The sequence below is a fragment of the Notamacropus eugenii genome, chromosome 6 (genome assembly GCF_028372415.1).
Source record: "Notamacropus eugenii isolate mMacEug1 chromosome 6, mMacEug1.pri_v2, whole genome shotgun sequence".
Classification (NCBI taxonomy): domain Eukaryota; kingdom Metazoa; phylum Chordata; class Mammalia; order Diprotodontia; family Macropodidae; genus Notamacropus; species Notamacropus eugenii.
In genome coordinates, this window is record NC_092877.1 from 60,332,152 (window position 1) to 60,351,273 (window position 19,122).

At 37.4% G+C, this 19,122-nt stretch overlaps 1 protein-coding gene across 2 annotated transcripts in view; it reads right to left on the minus strand.

Annotated features, from left to right (window-relative positions):
* EVC (EvC ciliary complex subunit 1) overlaps positions 1 to 19,122 on the minus strand; it is a 151,297-nt gene that overhangs the window by 29,875 nt on the left and 102,300 nt on the right. For both annotated transcript variants that reach the window (XM_072620196.1, XM_072620197.1), the window contains 3 exons: positions 12,903 to 13,115; positions 2,040 to 2,149; positions 331 to 541 (listed from right to left, as the gene is read on the minus strand). In XM_072620196.1, coding sequence (XP_072476297.1) covers positions 331 to 541; positions 2,040 to 2,149; positions 12,903 to 13,115 — 534 coding nt within the window. The remainder of the gene's footprint in view (positions 1 to 330; positions 542 to 2,039; positions 2,150 to 12,902; positions 13,116 to 19,122) is intronic.

The window sequence follows — 19,122 nt, forward strand, 5'->3', positions numbered from 1 at the left end:
ATAATATACAATATAAATTTTAAGATATTGTATACATCAATAGGTATAGACCACATAAACAAAAGCTCTTCAGGTGGCCTCAATAATTTTTAATAAAGGAGTCTTGAGACCTAAAAAATATTGATAACCACAGCCTTATAGGATAAGGTCATTAGACCATGATCTCTGAGGATCCTTCCAGTGTTAACATCCTATTTATTCTAAGATCTCTTCTAGCATGAACAATCTATGTTCTATGTTGTAAGGTCCCTTCCAACTCTAACATAGCATGGGTGCATTGGCTAATTCTAAGGTATCGCTATGAAGAAATAAAAGGAAAGTGATGATTACCATCGCTTTAAGCAGTTGCCACTGGTGCTCATCTTGACATTGAGAGGAGCTCTTTTCTAGGATGCACTGTTCTTTTAGCTCCTGAAGGAGACTCTTCTTCCTGGACATTCTCATCTGAGTCATGGTGGCTGCAGCAATATTCCGGAGGGAGAGTCTTCTGAGGATTGAGCTCAGCATGAGCTTGTGTTTCTGTAATATGTATCTTCTTGACCTGTGAAAGGCATTGAGGTTTTAATAACCATTTCTACATTCAGCATCTTGAAATACAGACACACACAGATACACAAAAGCGTGATCATGTACAATCACAATAGCCTGTGTGAGTTTCAAATGAAGTAATACACTTTTGAGAGAGCCATCGGAAACACACAACAGTCAATTCTAAAAGTCAGTAAACCTATATTTCTAAAAACATGACTGCTTAATAATACACACATGAAATTATAGCACGAGGAGAGGTATAATCATGTTTTGTTTTTAAGTAGTCTCAGTCATGTCTGACTTTCTGTGATCCCATGTGGGGTTTTCTGGGCAAAGATGCTGGAGATGGCTAGTTAAAACATGCCATCTTGATCAAGTCATTCCCTTTCTCTGGACTTCAGATTCCTCATCTGTGAATTCCTTCCATGTTCTATATTTCTACTCTTTATATCTGTATCTTGCCTTTTTCATTTGATAATAAATGAAGTGAAAGTTGGGAGTATACCTCATCCATTTTTGTATCTTCCCCAGTGACTCTGGGGTCACAGTTCTCTATATACAGAGGCTGTTTAATAATTGCCCATTAATTCTGTTTTAGGGCTTTGGAGAAGGTATGTTTCTTAGCTTTTCTGTTAAGTTCATCTCTTGAGGCTTTGGGACATGTTCTTAAGACTCCCAAAGTGGACAACTATGGTTCTCATGCATTACTTTCTCTCCCCATCAGTATGCACAGGATATTTTGAGTATGCTCTTTAAGAAATGGAAAGCAGAAATCAAAGTGGTGTCCATGACTCAGATGAGCTTCTGTATACCTTTGCTGATTAGTAGTTTGAGTTGTGTACAACTCTTCATCACCCTATATAGGATTTTCTTAGCAGAGATACTAGCGTGATTTGCCATTTCCTTCTCTAGATTATTTTATAGATGAGGCAAACAGGATCAAGTGAGTTACCAAGGGTCAAACAGCTAGTAAGTGTCTGATGCCAGATTTGAACTCAGGAAGAGTTTTCCTGACTCCAGATCCACTCTACCTACTATCCCACCTAGCTGTTCATCCAAGTACTAAACAGAATCAATTCTTATGACTCTCCTACTTGTTCATTCTGAATTGGTGTTCACAGTTTAGAGGAGATGCTGGTACTGAGACTCCAGTCTTGTGTGTCCATGCCATGCCACATACTACACTGACCAGGGAGGGCAAGAGATCTAAGGGAAAGGCTACAATGCTGTAGGATCCCAGACTCTATATTCATCCATATTTACTCTTTTTTCTCAAGATGCACCATAACCACAAAACTCCCAGGACCTGCAGATTGTCTTCAAGTTCTCTGTGCCACATACAGCTCAGGCGATGCCCCTACATGATTACCTTCTAAACATGACTCAGTTTTGCCCTGGAATGGTGAAAGGGAGAGCTCCAGGAATCTTTACTGTCCAAATAGTACCACTGTATCACCCCCAAACCCCACTCAGACTTTCAGTGTCCAAGTCTTTTGACTTATACTCACTCTTCACTGAGACCACCCAGATGGCATAGCACTCCACAGATAATACTCTCATGTTTCTCAAAAAAGTGTTTCTTCATGATGGCAGACAAGGCATACTCTTCAAGCCACAGCTAAACAAAGGAAACAAAATTGGTGAATTTTCCTCAAGAGTTCAAAAGACAGTGTTGTGCAGTGAGTAGAAAGAGCATTGGCCTTAAAGTCAAGACCTAGGTTTGAAACTTAGTTCTGTCCTCTACTAGATCCAGTTTCCTCAGCTATATATAAAAAAGGATAAAAATATTTGGACTACAGTCCTTACATTAGAAGTCATATGGCAAAATGGATAAGATGCTGAGTTTGGACCCTAGAAGCACTGGGCCTGAATACCAATTCTTGGCTGTGTGACAATGGACAAATTACTTCCATGAGTCTCAGTTTCCTCATTTGTAAAAAGACAGTAATATCTGTAGTACTTGTGCTGTTGTTGTATGGCTCAAATGGTTGTTGTATGACTCACATGATAGATTGCATAGAAAGTGCCGTGATTCTGTGAAGAAATCACTTTGTGAATCTTTAAATACTAGGGAAATATTATTACGGCTAATTAACAAATCCACAAACATTTATTAAATGTCTACTAAATGTGTAATGATGGTTATGATTATATCCCAAATTATCTTCAAAATAATCATTAGAGTAACATCTCACTATCTATGAGTCATATATCCAGCAAGCCTTTTTTAACTGGAGGACAGAGAGAATATCAGAGGTGTACCATGGAAGTCATTTTTAAAAATCAAAAATAGTGGGAAAAATAGGCATGGTGGGATATCGGAAAGACCTCCTTGATTTTAGGTAAGGAAAACAGGGTATAAATCTTGACCTTGCTGTTTTCTAGCTATGTGATCATAAGCAAATGATTTAAACTCCTTAACCCTCAGTTTCCTCATCTATAAAAATGGGAATCTTAAGAGACACATGCTCTATTGCACAGGGCTATTGTGAAGAAAGTACTTTGTAAACCATATCATACAATATAAATAGAATTGATGACATTTCATTAGCTATAGACTCACTGGATGAGGAGTCTGATGGCAAGGTGTCTTTGTTTGGGTCATGCAATAGGTATGGTCTGGAAATAGACTGACATCAAAGCTTTCCTGAGTTTCAAAAATTATAAAATTGATGAGGTAATACTTAGGGGATATCATTCTTGTAAGGTTGTAAGTTCCTTGAGAGTAAGGATTATTGAATTCTTTCTATTTGTATCTTCAATGTGTCGCACTCCTAGCAAACAGAAGGCACTTAAGAAATATTTGTTGATTGATTCTTGATCATATGTTCAATACAAAAAGGACCTTAGGATAGATACTTCACTTACGGAAGGGAACATAGGAGATCAAACAGTTCTTCATGGGTTTTACAGATTATACAAATTACAGATGATACAACTGAGTCCCAGAGCATTAGAAGTGGCTTGCTCAAGGTTTGCTCAGCCTTTTCAGTTGTGTCTGACTCTCCATGACCCGATTTGGGGTTTTCTTGGGAAAGATAATGGAATGATTTGCCATTCCTTATTCAGCTCATTTTACAGATGAGGAAACTGAGGCAAATAGGGTTAAATGACTAGCCCAGGGTTATATAGTTAGTAAATGTCTGAGGCTATGAAGCCAGATTTGAATGAAGGAAGATGAGTCTTCCTGACTTCAAGCCTTTAAAAATCAGTATTCTATCCACTGACTAATTGCCATAAGAAAGAAATGAATCTTAGGCTTTTTGAGTTTAAGTTTATTGAACTTTCCACTATACCACAAGGTTTTCACTTGGTATTTTAAACTCACACACACACATGTAAATGCATACACGCATACATGCACACATACCACCACTGCTAGCACTACACAGAAACGTAATAAATTTTTGAGTGAATCACTTCAATTGATTGACTCTTCCCAAATCTATTACAGATAACCACCTCAATTAAGCTTCTTTCTCTTAATTTCAATGTGACAAACAGCTTGTAGGAGTATGAGCTGTACACTGAATCTTAGCTAACATAGATCCTCCGAGAACAGCGATCAAAATACAGGACCAATAATGTGAACTCTATCGTCCTTGAAGTCATGAGTTGCAATAATATATTGGAAATAGCAAAGGCAGTTTGTTAAAGGTCTCTGACTCATCGTGGTTAACAGTTTGAAATAGCTAGGCCAAATGCTTAGGAAGCCAAGAAAATGGCCTTGTTTCTACACTCTTGAGGAATGTAGCTGCCCAGATTGGCCCTATCTATAGGACAGACACATCCTCTTTTTTCTAGTATCTGCTTCCAGGCTCTGGACAAAATAGAAACAGCTCAAAATGTGCAAGTGTACCAAGGACTTGTGGCTAATTTGTGCCCATATGTTTTCCATCCCTTGTAATTATGCAGGAGGTTAATTTGTGAATATCTGAGTTCCTGAAAGGAAGATCAAGACAGAGTCCAAGGAGCCAGATGACAAATCAGAGCCCTGAGCCTTAGACCTATGAACCCTAACCCTAACCCTACTGCCTCCCTTCATAATTTATATGTCATGGTCTAAAAATTCATCCCTTGGTAGTCAACCCTATGGTGATGATTTTCTCTGAGCTTAGATAAATAAGCCCTTAGAGGACAAATATACAGACCTCAAAGCAGCCTGGTATAGGGGATAGGACATAGTATTATGTGTCCAGAAGACCTAGGTTCAAATTCCACCTCAGACCTTTACTAGCTAGTTGTGTGACCTTGGCAAGTTATTCAACCTTTCTTTGCTTCAGTATCTTTGTCTTTAAAATGAGATGGTTGGCCAAGATATCTTCTAACTTTACATTCATAACCCATATTTAAAGATTGCTTGGTAGTATGGAAGGTGGGGACTTGGTACAGTAGAAAGAGTGACAGATGTAGAGTCAGAAGACCTATGTTAGACTCCTGGCTTTGCTCCTTATTGCCTGTGCCACCTGGGAAAAGTCATTTAATTTCTCGAGGCCTCAGTCTTCTCATAAGTGAGTTAGACTGGATGATATCCCAGATACCACCTGGCTCTAAATCCAATGACTCCAGAGTTTGTGCTCTGTTGGTGTGGTCCTGGAGGTCCAAGGGTGAGATTTAAGGAAAACTGGAAACATTTCCCCTTCTCATATTTATATGATGCTTCACATCATTTTAAAGAGTGTTTTATTCCAACATGACTGAGAGGTTAAAGAGTGCAACCATTATTCTTCCCTCTTCAGAGTCAATGGCTTATGCATGACCACATGGCTGAGTGTCAGGGGTCTCCTGAGCTAGAGCTCCTTGTACTACGTTTTGTGGCTTTTTCTTTTCTTCTTTCTGTCCTCTATTTGGCTGCCTACTTGTATAGACCTACTTGTATTACCTCCCTTCAAAAGCTCTCAGAGCAAGAAAAAAGCCCTATCACATAAGAAAGATAGAAATAAACCACATGAAGGTTTGGGATGGCAATAGATTTCCAGATTGACCAAACAAAAATCCAGCTCCATTTCCCAATTCATTCAAGTTCCATATTCCCCATCATGTCTCCAAAGTAATCAAAACATAAAGATATCAATAATTTTTGCTCCAGAAAAATGGGAAGGGGAAGGAATCAATTTAGAGTATTTCTAGTTTTCTTTAAATTTCATTTTCCTCGAGTTTTTTGTTCTTTATTCAATAAGCACTTATTAAATGTCTATTGTTTGCCAGGTGTAGTACTAGGTACTAGGGATAAAAGGACAAAACCAAAATATCCCCTGCCCTCAAGGAGCTTACTTTCTATGGGGGGGTGGTGCATGGGAGAATTTTATCTACAAATCAAATCAAATACAAAATAATTTCTATGGGGATGTCAATCACAACTGGAAGACTCAGGATTAGCCTCCCTGAATTTTCAGGAGATAGGACAAGCTAAGCTTTGAAGGAAGTTCCAAGGGATTCTAAGAATCAGAAGTAGGGAGGAAAGCATAGCTTATGTAAAGGCAGAGAAATGATATATGGAATGTCTTGTATTAAGAATCTCAAGTCGACCATTTGTCTGGAACATTAGAGGGTATAAAGAAGAAGAATGCTCAATAAGCCTGGAATGGCAGGCTAGAGACAGATTATGAAGGGCTTTAGGAGTCAAACAGAGGAGTTCATACTTTATTATTCTCAACATAAGAGAAAACCACTGAAATTTTTTGAGTGAAGGACTGACATTGGCAGTTCTGATTTTTTTTTTAGGAATTTCAATTTGTTGGCTGTATGGAGATTGTATAAGAGAGAGAGGAAAGACCAGTCAGCAGGCAATTTCAATAGCCTAAATAAAATATGAGGAGGAGCAAAACTAGTGGGAGGACAGTTAAGGATATGATGTGAAAGATATTGTGGGGGTAGAAAGAAGACTTGGCAACTGGATTGGATTTGAAGGGTGTGAGAGAGGAAAGAGTGGATGAAGATTCTCAAGTTGTAAACCTAGGTGCCTAGAAGGATGATGGTGCCATGACAACAAATAGGAAATTTTGAAAGAAATTTTTTTGGCAGAAAGGTGAGAATTCTATTTTTGGATATGCTGAATTTGTGATACTTACATGACGCCCAGCTGGATATTCCCAATCAGAAGCTTTTGTAAGAGGCTTGGAGTTAGATATATAAATCTGGGAGTCATTTTCAAATAGATGATAGCTGAATCAATGGGAACTAATGAGATCACTTCAAGGGAAATAAAGAAGAAAAGAGGGCCTCCTCCTCCTCAGAACACTGAGATAGACCCATACACACATGTGGCACATGAATGGTGATTCAGGAAAGAAGAGTGAGAAGGAGTTGAACCAAGTCAGAGGAGAATCAGGAAACAACAGAGTCACAAGGAGCAGAGAATTTCTAGGAGGTGGGGATGGTCAGCACTGTCAAATGCTGCAGAGAGGTCAGAAAGAATGAGGGTTCAGAAAGGGCCACCAGGTTTGGCAATTAAATGATCTTAGTAATGTCAGAGAGAGCAATTTAAGTTGAATGGTGAGAATAGAAGCCATATTGTAAGAGGCTGATAAATGAGTGGGAGATGAGAAAGTAGGGGTAATACATAAGACATATTTTTTCTAGGAGTTTGAAAAGAAGTGGAGATACTAGTTGATCTAACAACTTGAGATTATGGGAGGATCAAGTGAAGGCTTTTTTATCATGGATATGGAATATCTAGATATATTTATAAACAGTGGGGAAGGAGTTAATGCATAAGAGAAATTAAAAATAAAGCAGAGATGAGGGATTAATTGATGGGACAAGCTCCAAGAAGAGAGGAGAGAGAATGAAATGAAAAGTGTAAATAAAATGGTTGGCTTATGTATGGTTTATTCTTTGTTCCTAGAAGAGGACCATGACATCAGAAAGATAATGCCATGACTTTGCAGTCAGCAGTCTCTCTTTCTCCTTTGGGGTCATATGGGGTCAGTGGTCAGATATAGAACAGGACAACTGGAGGTGGTCCAGGATGCAGTGGGAGACCTTGGCTTTTTTAAGCTAAGGTCTTTCTGAATTCTCACTCTGATTGAGGCAACACCCATTCAGTGAGTTAGCACTGGTAATTAGAAGAGCCACTTGTTCTGAAATTAAATGTAAGAAAAATAGAGTGGGGGAGGGTGATCATGAAGTGAAGCGTAGAATTGAGGAAAAGGAAGAACATTTAATGGATGGCCTTATATTTTATTCTTCAGTAAAAGAGATCAAATCCTCTAGTGAGACCCAGAGTGGGAGGGGTGGCAAGTGTCGCTGGCAGAAAAAAGAGATGGCTTAGTGCAGATACTGTGTTGAGTAAAAAGGGAGTGAATCAGTGAAGAGTAAAGGGATTGAAAAACATCAAAGGTCCAGTTTAAGATTACATATCACAAATTTGTGGTGGACCCTCTTTGCATGATTGCATGACTTCAGCAGTCCATGTGCAGGAATGGAAATAGTGTGTGATAGGAATAATCCAAGATTGGAGTTTGGAAAGAGATTGGGGCAACAGAAGAAAGTGAACAAGGAATTCAAGGGGAGAGGGCAGTTGATCTGGTCAACTGCAGGATCTAGATTTCTAAGACAGAAAAGTGAGCATGTGTAAGGCTTGATGGGATGGGAAAGGAGAGAAGGGTAGAGTGATAGATGTGATAGTCATGACAAAAACATGTTAGGAGAGATGTGGCATAGGAAGCAATAGAGAGATAACAATCCATGGTCAGAGGAATTTCATAGTTACATAGATTATGTGGGGAGAACACTTGTGAGTGATATGATTTTCTTTTTGTGGGACTGAAATGGACAGATGATGTAGATCAGTAGTGTGAAACTAATAGCAACAGGAGTCACAAGATCATATACAGGGATTGTTGTGGGTCACATTTTAAGGAAGCAAAACACATATTAACATGTTTTACTGTATTTTTATTTATTTTGTTAAATATTTCCCAATATCATTTTAATCTGTCTTGGGCTGTACTCCTGAGCTGTGCAGGTTTTTGACATCTATCATTTAGATCATAGACCTTAAGGAGGTTGACATATTGGGAAGCCAGTGTATTTGAGAGGACATCAACCCTCTGTTTACCTTCATGTAAAGTTTATTCCTCATGTCTTCATTAATGAGGCAATGTGGAACATGAGAGAGAATGACAGTCTCTAAATATCTTGAGGCAATTTAGAGCAATTAAAGAATCAATCAGTAAATTAGTTATGACTTATACAACCTGAGGAAATGCTATCTTGATCATATTTATTTAATCAGTTGATGAGGCCCTTAAACTTGTCTGCTCATGAAGCTGCTCCTGAAAAAGTTCTGGATGAGCCAAGAAAAATCCACAAATAAAGAGAAGAGAAGACAAGAAAAGACCAAGAGAAGATAAGAGAAGAGGAAATGGAAGAGAAAAACAGAACTTAGGTCTGATCCTTCTGTAAAATAAGTTATTTCCATGATTGTCAGGTTACTGCTGGATTACAGATATTTTTCTAAAGACAGTTGTTCTGAATTTGCTTTTATACTAGTGTGAAACCTTAGATCATCTAAAAAAAACTAGTAGATGTCAACTTTCTTTATTTCCCCCAAATTTATTTATTTATTTGTTTTCAATTTTCAACAATTGCTTACATAAGTTTTAAATTTTATCCCCCTCCCTCCACACTCTCTCGCCAAAACAGCATGCAATTTTATTTGGGCTCTACATGTACATTCTTATTAAACATATTTCCACATTAGTTATGTTGCCTAGAAGAATTAAAATGAATAGGAGAAAGCATGGGTAAAACAAAACAAAACCAAACATAACAAAAGAGAAAACAGTCAGATTCATTCTGATTTCCAGCTCTATAGTTCTTTCTCTGGATGTGGATGGCATTTTGCATCATGAGACCACTGGAAATGTTTTAGGTCCTTGCATTGCTGTGAAGGGCTAAGTCTATTAGAAACAGTCCTCAGACACTATGGCTGTTACTGTGTATAATGTTCTCCTGGTTCTGCTCACTTCACTCAGCATCAGTTCATATAAGTCTATCCAGGTATTTCTGAAGTCTGCCTGTTCATCATTTCTTATAACACAATAGTATTCCATTACATTTGTATACCACAACTTGCTCCATCATTCCCCAATTGATGGGCATTCCCTCAATTTCCAGTTCTTGTTCACCACAAAAAGAACTGCTATAAGTATTATTGTACATGTGGGTCCTTTTCCCATTTTTATGATCTCTTTAGGATACAACCCAAGAAGCAGTATTGCTAGGTCAAAGGGTGTGCACATTTTTATACCGCTTTGGGCATAGTTCCAAATTGCTCTCCAGAGTGGTTGGATCAGATCACAGCTCCACCAACAATGAATTAGTGTTCCAGCTCTCCCACATCTTCTCCAACATTTATCATTTCCCTGTTTTGTCATGTTAGCTAATCTGATAGTTGTGATGTGGTACCTCAGAGTTGTTTTGATTTGCATCTCTCTAATTAATAGTGATTTAGAGCATTTTTTTATGATTATAGATATCTTTAATTTCTTCCTCTGAAAACTACCTGTTCATATCCTTTGACCATTAATCAATTGGGGAATGACTTGTATTCTTTAAATTTGACTCAGTTCTCTATGTATTGTAGAAACAAGGCCTTTATCACAGATATTAGTTATAAAAATTCTTTCCCAGTTTTCTGCTTCACAATGGTTGCATTGGCTTTGTTTGTGCAAAACCTTTTCAATTTAATGTCATCAACATTATCCATTTTGCATTTCATAATGGTTTCTATCTCTTGTTTGGTCATAAATTCCTCCATTCTCCATAAATCTGCCAAGTAAACTATTCCTTGCTCCCCTAATTTGTTTATAGTATCTATCAGCTTTTATACCTAGATTACCTACCCACTTGAACTTTATTCTAGTGTATGGTATCAGGCATTGATCTATACCCAGTTTCTGCCACTCCATTTTCCAGTTTTCCATGTATTTTAGTCATACAATGAGTTCTTATCCCAGAAACTAGTGTCTTGGGGTTTATCAAACAGTAAATTGTTATAGTCATTGACTACTCTGTTATATGCACCCAGCCTATTCCACTGATCTACCCCTGTATTACTTAGCCAGTACCAAGTGGTTTTGATGATTGCTGCTTTATCATACAATTTAAGATCTGGTATGGCTAGGCCACCTTCCCTGGCATTTGTTTTTTTTAATTCCCTTGATATTCTGGACATTTTGTTCTTCCAGATGAATTATGATATTATTTTTTTCTAGCTCTAGAAAATAGTTTTTTGGTAGTTTGATTGGTATGTCACTGAATAAGAAAATTAACTCTGGTAGAATTGTCATTTTTATTATATTAGCTTGGCCTACCCATGAGCAACTGATGTTTTTCCAATTATTTAGATCTGACTTTGTTTTGTGGAAAGTGTGTTATAACTGTACTCATATAGTCCCTGGGTTTGTTTTAGCAGGTAGGCTCCCAAATATTTTATAGTGTCTACAGTAACTTTAAATGGGAGTTCTCTTTCTATCTCTTGTTGTTGAGCTTTGTTAGTAATACAAAGAAATGCAGATGACTTTGTGGGTTTATTTTGTATCTTGCAACTTTGCTAAAGTTGTTTATTTCAATTGTTTTTTACTTGATTCCCTGGGATTCTTTAAGTGTATCATTCATATCCTCTGCAAAGAATGATAACTAGTGTCTATGATAAAAGTCTCATTTCTAAAATATATAGAGAACTGAGTCAAATTTACAAGAATATGTCATTTCCCAATTGATAAATGGTCAAAGAATATAAACAGGAAGTTTTCAGAGGAAGAAATTAAAGGTCTCTACAATGCTATGAAAAAATCCTCTAAATCACTATTGATTAGAGAGATGCAAATCAAAACAACTCTGAGGTATTACATCACAACTATTAGATTAGCTAACATAACAAAACAGGAAAATGATAAATGTTGGAGAAGGTGTTTGGAACTACGCCCAAAGGGGTATAAAAAATGTGCATACCCTTTGACCTAGCAATACCACTTCTAAGCCTGTATGCCAAAGAGATCAAAAAATGGGAAAAGGACCCACATGTACCAAAATGTTTATAACAGTTCTTTTTGTGGTGGCCAAGAACTGGAAATTGAGGGGAGGCCCATCAATTGGGGAATGACTGAATAAGTTGTGGTATACAAATGTAATGGAATATTTTTGTGCTATAAGAAATAATGAACAGGCAGACTATAAAATCCTGGAAAGACTTACATGAATTGATGCTAAGCGAAATGAGAAGAACCAATAGGACATTGTAGAGAGTAACAGCCACAGTGTGTGATAACTGATTTTGATAGGCTTAGTACTTCTCAGCAAATCAAGAATCTAAAAGAATTCTAAAAGACTCATTATGGAAAATGCCATCCACATCCAGAGAAAGAACTATGGAGTTGGAACGCAGAGGCAAGTCAACTATTTTCTTTTTGTTTTGTTTTGTTTTCTTTCTCATGGTTTCTTCCATTTATTATAATTCTTCCATGCAACATGATTAATGTGAAAATACTTTTAATAGGAATGTATGTATAGAGCCCATATGAGATTGCATGCCATCTTGGGGAGGCAGGATGGAGGAAAGAGAAGAAAATTTAAAACTCAATATCTTACGGAAGTGAATGCAGAAAACTAAAAATAAATAAATTAACAAATTAAAAAAAAACACCACGCAGGTGTGCCTAGTAAGCAAGTGAAGCCTCTGAACAAAGCTCATTTATCTATCTCTCTCTCTATCTCTCCGTCTGTCTATCTATAGCTAGGTCCCAATTAGTGTAAATAACGAATCCTGTGAAATGGTGTCATTTATTTAAATTTGCAAGTTAATTCAAATTTGAAATTATAATTATGTTAAATATGTTGATTGGTTTCAGCTTAATGGAAATACATAGTTCAACTTTCAGATAACATGATCATTTCATGGGATTCATTGTGAACACTAACTGAGACCTAGCAGTCTCTCTCATTACACCTTTATATAATATATATGATCTATACAATATAATGTGAATGCATGTACATGTATATATATACATATATAGTATGTGCATATATGTATACATACCTACACATTTGGATTTGTGTATAGGTATATAAATACATGTGCATGCACACATGTAAGTGCATGTATATGTATATGAATTTTATTGTGTCTTATGTAAATATATAAATATATGTAAATAAAATATGCAAAAAATAAATCTATAAAATATTTCTATTATATTGTATTATATTATATATCATGTTCTATATATAATATTGTATTATATTGCATTACATATTATAATATAACATATATATTCAAATATTGTTTTCTATTTTTACAATCTTGCAATGTAAAGTTTTCAGAATGGTGTTGATCTGGCTGTTTTAATCAAGTATAATACCTCTTTCTCTTGGTCAAGTAGCCCTTGAAAAAGTGTCCATTGCTTTTCTCGGAATCGGTCTAATTTCTCCAAGTCAAGGGCTCCACTCTGTTGAACATCTTGCTTCAAGTGCTCACACTCTCCCAAAGAAAGGCCAGTCACTTCCAAGAGAGTATGAAGAAATGTTTCTTCTAGGAGTTTTTCAAAAGTTTGGATGCTACTGCTATATAACTCCTAAAAAATCAAAATGAAAATGAGCGGAATCAATCTTTCAGCAACAGTAATTGGGGGCCGTGTGGGATAATGGAAAGGGAGTTCATCTTGGACTTGGCATCAAGGCTCTGACACTTAGTACCTGTATAATTGTAGGCATGCTATTTTCTCTCTTTCTGATTTCTTGATTTCTTATCTGCAAAATGAGGACTCCCAAGTTCTTGACCCCTCTCTCTAGCTAGGGTTCAAGTTCTACTTTTAACACAAATGAGCTAGGTGACCCTGGGTGAGTCATTTAACTTTACAGCATTTGAGGCAGCTAAGACTATAAGTTTCAGAGCCTGTGGAGATACTAATAAAGGGTGTTTCCTCATTGGAACTTCCTTATAGCAATGAAATCACAAGCTCGACCTCCTTCCTCTTTCTCCTTCTTCCCTCCCTGAAAAAATGAAAGTGAGATGATCTCCAAGGTAGGGGTTCACAAGCTTTGTGCTTGTGTGTGTCTTGCATCCCTTTGACAGTCTGGTGAAACCTTTGTAACCCTTCTCAGAATATTTTTTTTAATAGCCTACATTTACAACAGTTAACATTTAATAGTGCTTACGGCTTGAAAAGCACTTTACAAATATCATCTCATTTTATCTCCACTACAACCCTGAGAGACAGGTGCTATTATTATCATCCCCATTTTACAGAGGAGGAAAGTAAAGCACACAGATTATTTGCACAGGGTCTTGCAATTAGCGTGTATCTAACGCTGGATGTAAATTTAGGTCGTTCTGATTTCAAGTCCAGTGCTCCATCCAGTATCCCACCTAGTAGCTACTAATTGTACAAAATAAAATACATAGGATTAAAAGCAAACCAAAAGTTGAACAAACTACAGATGTTTTTTTTTTCCCCATCCCAAATCACAGACCACCCTGAAATCTATATAGACCATGTTAAGAACTCCTGCTCTAATGTGCCTTCTTTACACCTTTCTGTTTCCTTTATGGCAGCTAGGTTGTGTGGTGGGCCTGGAGTCAAGACAACCCAAGTTCAAATCTGGCCTCAGATGCATTAGTTGTGTGATGCTAGGCAAGTCACTTAACCTGTTTGCCTCAGTTTCCTCATTTGTAAAATAAACTGGAGAAGGAAATTGCAAACCACTCCAGTATCTCTGCCAAGAAAACCCCAAATGGGATCATGAAGTGCTGAACACAACTGAAAAACAACTCAAATACATTTGCTTTAAATATGCTTGCACACATCTTCCTCCATCTTCTGCTTATCCAGTGGAATGTAAACCCCTTGAAGATTGTCACTGCTCTGTTTTTATCTTTGTATCTCCAGAGCCTTGTTCCTAGTAGGCACTGTTTACTGAAATGAATCAAATTTCAGCTCTAATTTCAACTCCTCGTAGTGAGACTCGTTTTAATTCTTTCCATCTGATATTTTGAGAGAATCTACCACCACTCTTTTTACTGACAAAGTAATGCTAAAGTGATCTGAGGTCTTGTACAGTACACAATAGCTAGAATCAAGGGCTTGGTGAGATGGTGTAATTAGAAGTAAGACAAAGGAGACAAAGATGATTGCCTATCTTGATTTGGACTCCTCCAAAGATTCATCTTAACCAAGAGTTTTTTTCATTGGTGAACTAAAGGTCCTCCTTAATGACCAAAAGCTCTCTGGGAAAGGCAATGTACTAACATTTCACTGACTCCTTTGTGACTGAGTTATTAGAACCCATTCGTACTAAATGATCAGAATCTATTTACATTTATACTAAACTCTATACTAAGCTATTAGAATTCATTAGTATTTCCTGGTGAATTAGTGCATTTTACACGTACACACCCACCCACCCCACCCCCACACACATTCCACCCTTATAAAGAGGGATCAGCTAAGGGGATAACAACATTTGAAATGTACGATGCAGATCACATACCCTCTCCCCCCTCATTTCCTTTACACATTTTCTGCTTCTGATAGTTTTTCTCCTTTGATCTGCTTTGGTTCCCAAAAGTCAATATTTTGCCTTTTCCTTATCTGAGGAAGAATTGGAAATCTATAATCCATTGTTCTCTCCAAGGGGTCAGAACTATTCCAATTTACTTTTGAAAGATTTCCAACTCCCTAGTTAAGACCTCACATGTCTCTAATGAACTTATCTTGTAATATTGTGCATTAAAATTACTTATTTATGACATGTCTTCCTATGACAGCAGGAATTCCATGAGGGTGATTCTCTTATCTTATCTGAACTTTGTATCTCTCCCAATGCCTAGCTTAGTGATCTGTACCCAGAAGGTGTTTAATAAATGCCTGGAGTGTAGGAACCCATACCTGTAATCCCTGCGACTGAGTACCAATGTAGTGAGTGCCTGGGAACAATGCCTTAGGAGAAGCAAGCCAGGCCAGGTGGAAAATGAGACTGTTCAAAAATCCCATGCTGACAATTGGTGGATTGACCCCATGAAAAGCTTCTACACTACCAGCCTGAGCAAGATAGGGAGACCCAATGTGGCACCTGCCAAAAAAGTGGGGCATGAAGGAAGGGAAATCAGGCAGGCAGACTAGAAGACTACCTCACCACAGCTGGGGACAGATCCTTTAATGGAGGAATGCAATTACATATTTTTCTTTTAAAAGAAAACAAAACTTCTCTTCATAGATTTACTGTTCGTTAAAATACTCACAAAAGAGTGAAATGTTGTTTCCAGAGATATTATTGTTTTTTAGTTTCTTTCAAAATTCCTTCTGTTAAGACAGAATATATTCTCTGTTTGATAAGTATTCTTAAATTAGTCTATGTGCGGGATGACAGACAATTATAAAAATTTTTCAAAACACTTCAGCACAAACTGCATTTTTTAAAAAAGATTCTGAGATAAAATCTAGACTTCATCTGTATGATGAGGATAATTAGACATGTATTACCTCTCATGGGGCTGTTGGGAAGATCAAATGAAATAATGCATGTCAGCCCCAATCACCATCATCATCATTAATTATGCAAATGGCAGCAGTATTGGGAAGTAGAAAGAGCACTGGATTTGGAGTCAGAAGACCTGGGTTTGAACAGCAGGATAGATGGTCACCTTTGCTCCTTTCCCCAGCTCATCTGTTCTTCACATCTCCCCATCTCCTGTCCCCTATAGGCACAAATGCCTTGCATAATTCATTATCCTGTGCCATATTCTGGAAGCTTCGGATCAGGTTTTTACCACATTATATTGTGACTTCTCCACTAGACCTGTCCTTCATGTGTCACCTTGGCCAAGGGTTAATCATGAGTCCTCAAAGGCCAGATAAGCAAAGCAAAATGTCTGGCAAGTTTTATCAAGTTGTAAAGGCTTCAAATACTGTCTCATTGACTGATTCGATGAAGACCAAGTTAGTTAAAGTCTTGAAAAAATTCCTTACCAGAAGGCTGGCCAACAGGTGATGACTAATTATTTGACTAACTGATTTTGGCATAGCCACCCAGAAAACCACATCCTAAGAAGTAGTCTTTAACAACAACAATAATAATAAAGCTAACGTTAACATAGCACTTGCAATGTATCAAGCACTATGCTAAATCCTTTACAATTATCTCATTTGATTGGCACAGCAACTCTGGGAGGTAGGAGCTATTATTATCCCCATTTTGCAGATGAGAAAACAGAGGCAAAACAAACAAACAGGTTATGAGACTTTCCTGGGTTCACTTGCCCTGTGGAGACGAGGTAATTGCCCATGGACTAATAAGAATATTGTTTTAGTCACATAAAATAGAATACATAAAATTACTTAAAAAAAAAAACAAAACAAAACCCAATTACATTGAAATAATGATTGATTTTTTTTCCATTCAAGTTCATGCAACCCCTGAAATCAGCCTGTAGAACCAGGGTTATAAACTCCTACAACTAAACATGGCAGTATGGTGCCATTTTTCTAGATAGGGGTGGTCATAATACCACTCAACACAGTTCTTTTAAATGTTACAATACATTTCAAAGGCTGTTGGACAGCTGCCAATTTCTCTGACCTTTGGGAACTTTCCAACTTAATAGCTCAAGTACAATTGTCCTCAAGTTTCTTCACATTCCTTTGATAATTCCTGATTGCTAACTGAGATTCTGCTGTTCTATGAAAGATCAGGGTGTATTGCATTTGGTGTTTTTTAAAACTTTTTGGAATAGGAAGAAGTTTTAAAAAATTGTTAGAAAATATAAAGGATCCATTCCCTCTCCCTAAAAGCCCAGGCTATATTGTTCTACCATTTGGCCCTTCAGTTAGGCATGATTCATAACTTAATAGTCCTGATACTGTCAAGCTACTATATACTCAGATGAATTTCTGATCTCATCGATTTGGAAGTTCTCTCCAAGGATGCAGACTATAATCTATCCAATTCCTCCCATAAATTGACTACAGGGATCCATCCAATGTGCTGGAGACCTTCTTTGCTTCTTCTTGACAGTGGGAAGGCACTAATGAAGTGCTCTGGGCATCTGCCCTTGCTGCATGAGCAGTCCATCTTTATTACCATTACCATCATCACTACCATCATCATCATTTTACTGTTACATGATTCCCTGATGATGTCTTTCACTGCTGTTTGTTAGAGTTCCTCCTCAGTTATGTATTACAGTCTACCCACACTTACCATGAATCTTTCCATGTCCTTCTATTTGATTCTCATTTGAATTTCTTTGAAGAGACTCTTCTATTTCATATTTAATTACCAGTGAGCAACACTATTACAATGTTGATATTATTAACATGAACTTTCGCTTTCATGGTATGCTTAGGATCACAAAAGGAGCTTTACAGTTTCTTGAAGGCAATCCTGCATATTCTCTTCTCGTTCAACTCTGGGTCTAGCTCTTCATCTACAAGTATTTTACTATGCATACAGTCACTGAATGAGAGGATTTTTTAAAATGCTTGAACTCATTTCAGTATCACCTAGTGAGTCTTAACATTCCTTCTTCTTTTTCTACAATATCGCCATAAGTGCAGAAAGGCAGAAAGTAGTGTGTGTGTGTGTGTGTGTGTGTGTGTGTGTGTGTGTGTGTGTGTGTGTGTGTGTGTGTGACTCTCAAGGAAGAGGAATAACTGGGGGATGTGGGTGAAATAAAATTTTTTTTAAAAAATCAACAACCAAGAAAACAACTGTACAAGTATAAGATAAAGGAAGGGGGAAAGGCACCAACTTATGTTAAAAAGAGATATGGAGGTTTTGATGAACTCCAAGCTGATACAATATTAGTTAATAATGCAATATGATAACAAAAAAGTGTATGAGATATTAGATTGCCTCAAAAAAGGCATAATGTTTGAGATTAGAGAAGTAAATCCCACTATTATGCCTAGATCAAATTACTTCTGGAGTATTGTGTTCCATTCTAGGACTCACATTTTAGGAATTGGTAACACGGAGCACGTCCAGGATAGACTGAGCAAGGATTATGAATGCCTCAAGATAATGCCATGTAAGGATTAGTTGAGGGAACTGGGGATGACTAGGTTGGAAAAGAGCAGATTTAGGTAGGATATGAAAGTTATATTTAAGTATTTGAAGGCTTGAATTTGACTTGTTTTGCCTGGCCCCAGGGGTCAGACCTAGGAGCAACGAATAGAAGTTAAGAATCAATATTAGCCTCAACAGAAGGAAAAATTTCCCAAAGATCTGAACTATCTCAAAGTAGAATGAGAAGTTTTGGGGGACAGTGGGTTCTTCTTCACTAGAGGTCTTCCAGCAAGGGCTAGATTCTTATTCAAATATGGTTTGGACTTGATAGTCTTAGAGGTCCTTACCAGTTCTAAGATTCATTGATTCTGGGTCATCCAGGCTGAAATGTTCCTAAACTGTAAAGCTTTCTACAACATTCCTGTCAAAGAGGAAAGGAGACGAAACAGAGGGGGGAAGTTGAGTGTCTCTGGTAGCCACAGTTGTTTGTAAGATTTTCCAAAGCAAGGGAATTCTGGGTTTTGGTTTAACATGCAGGACTCCCCCTGCCTGACAAGTGAGACCAGATAGCAAGGC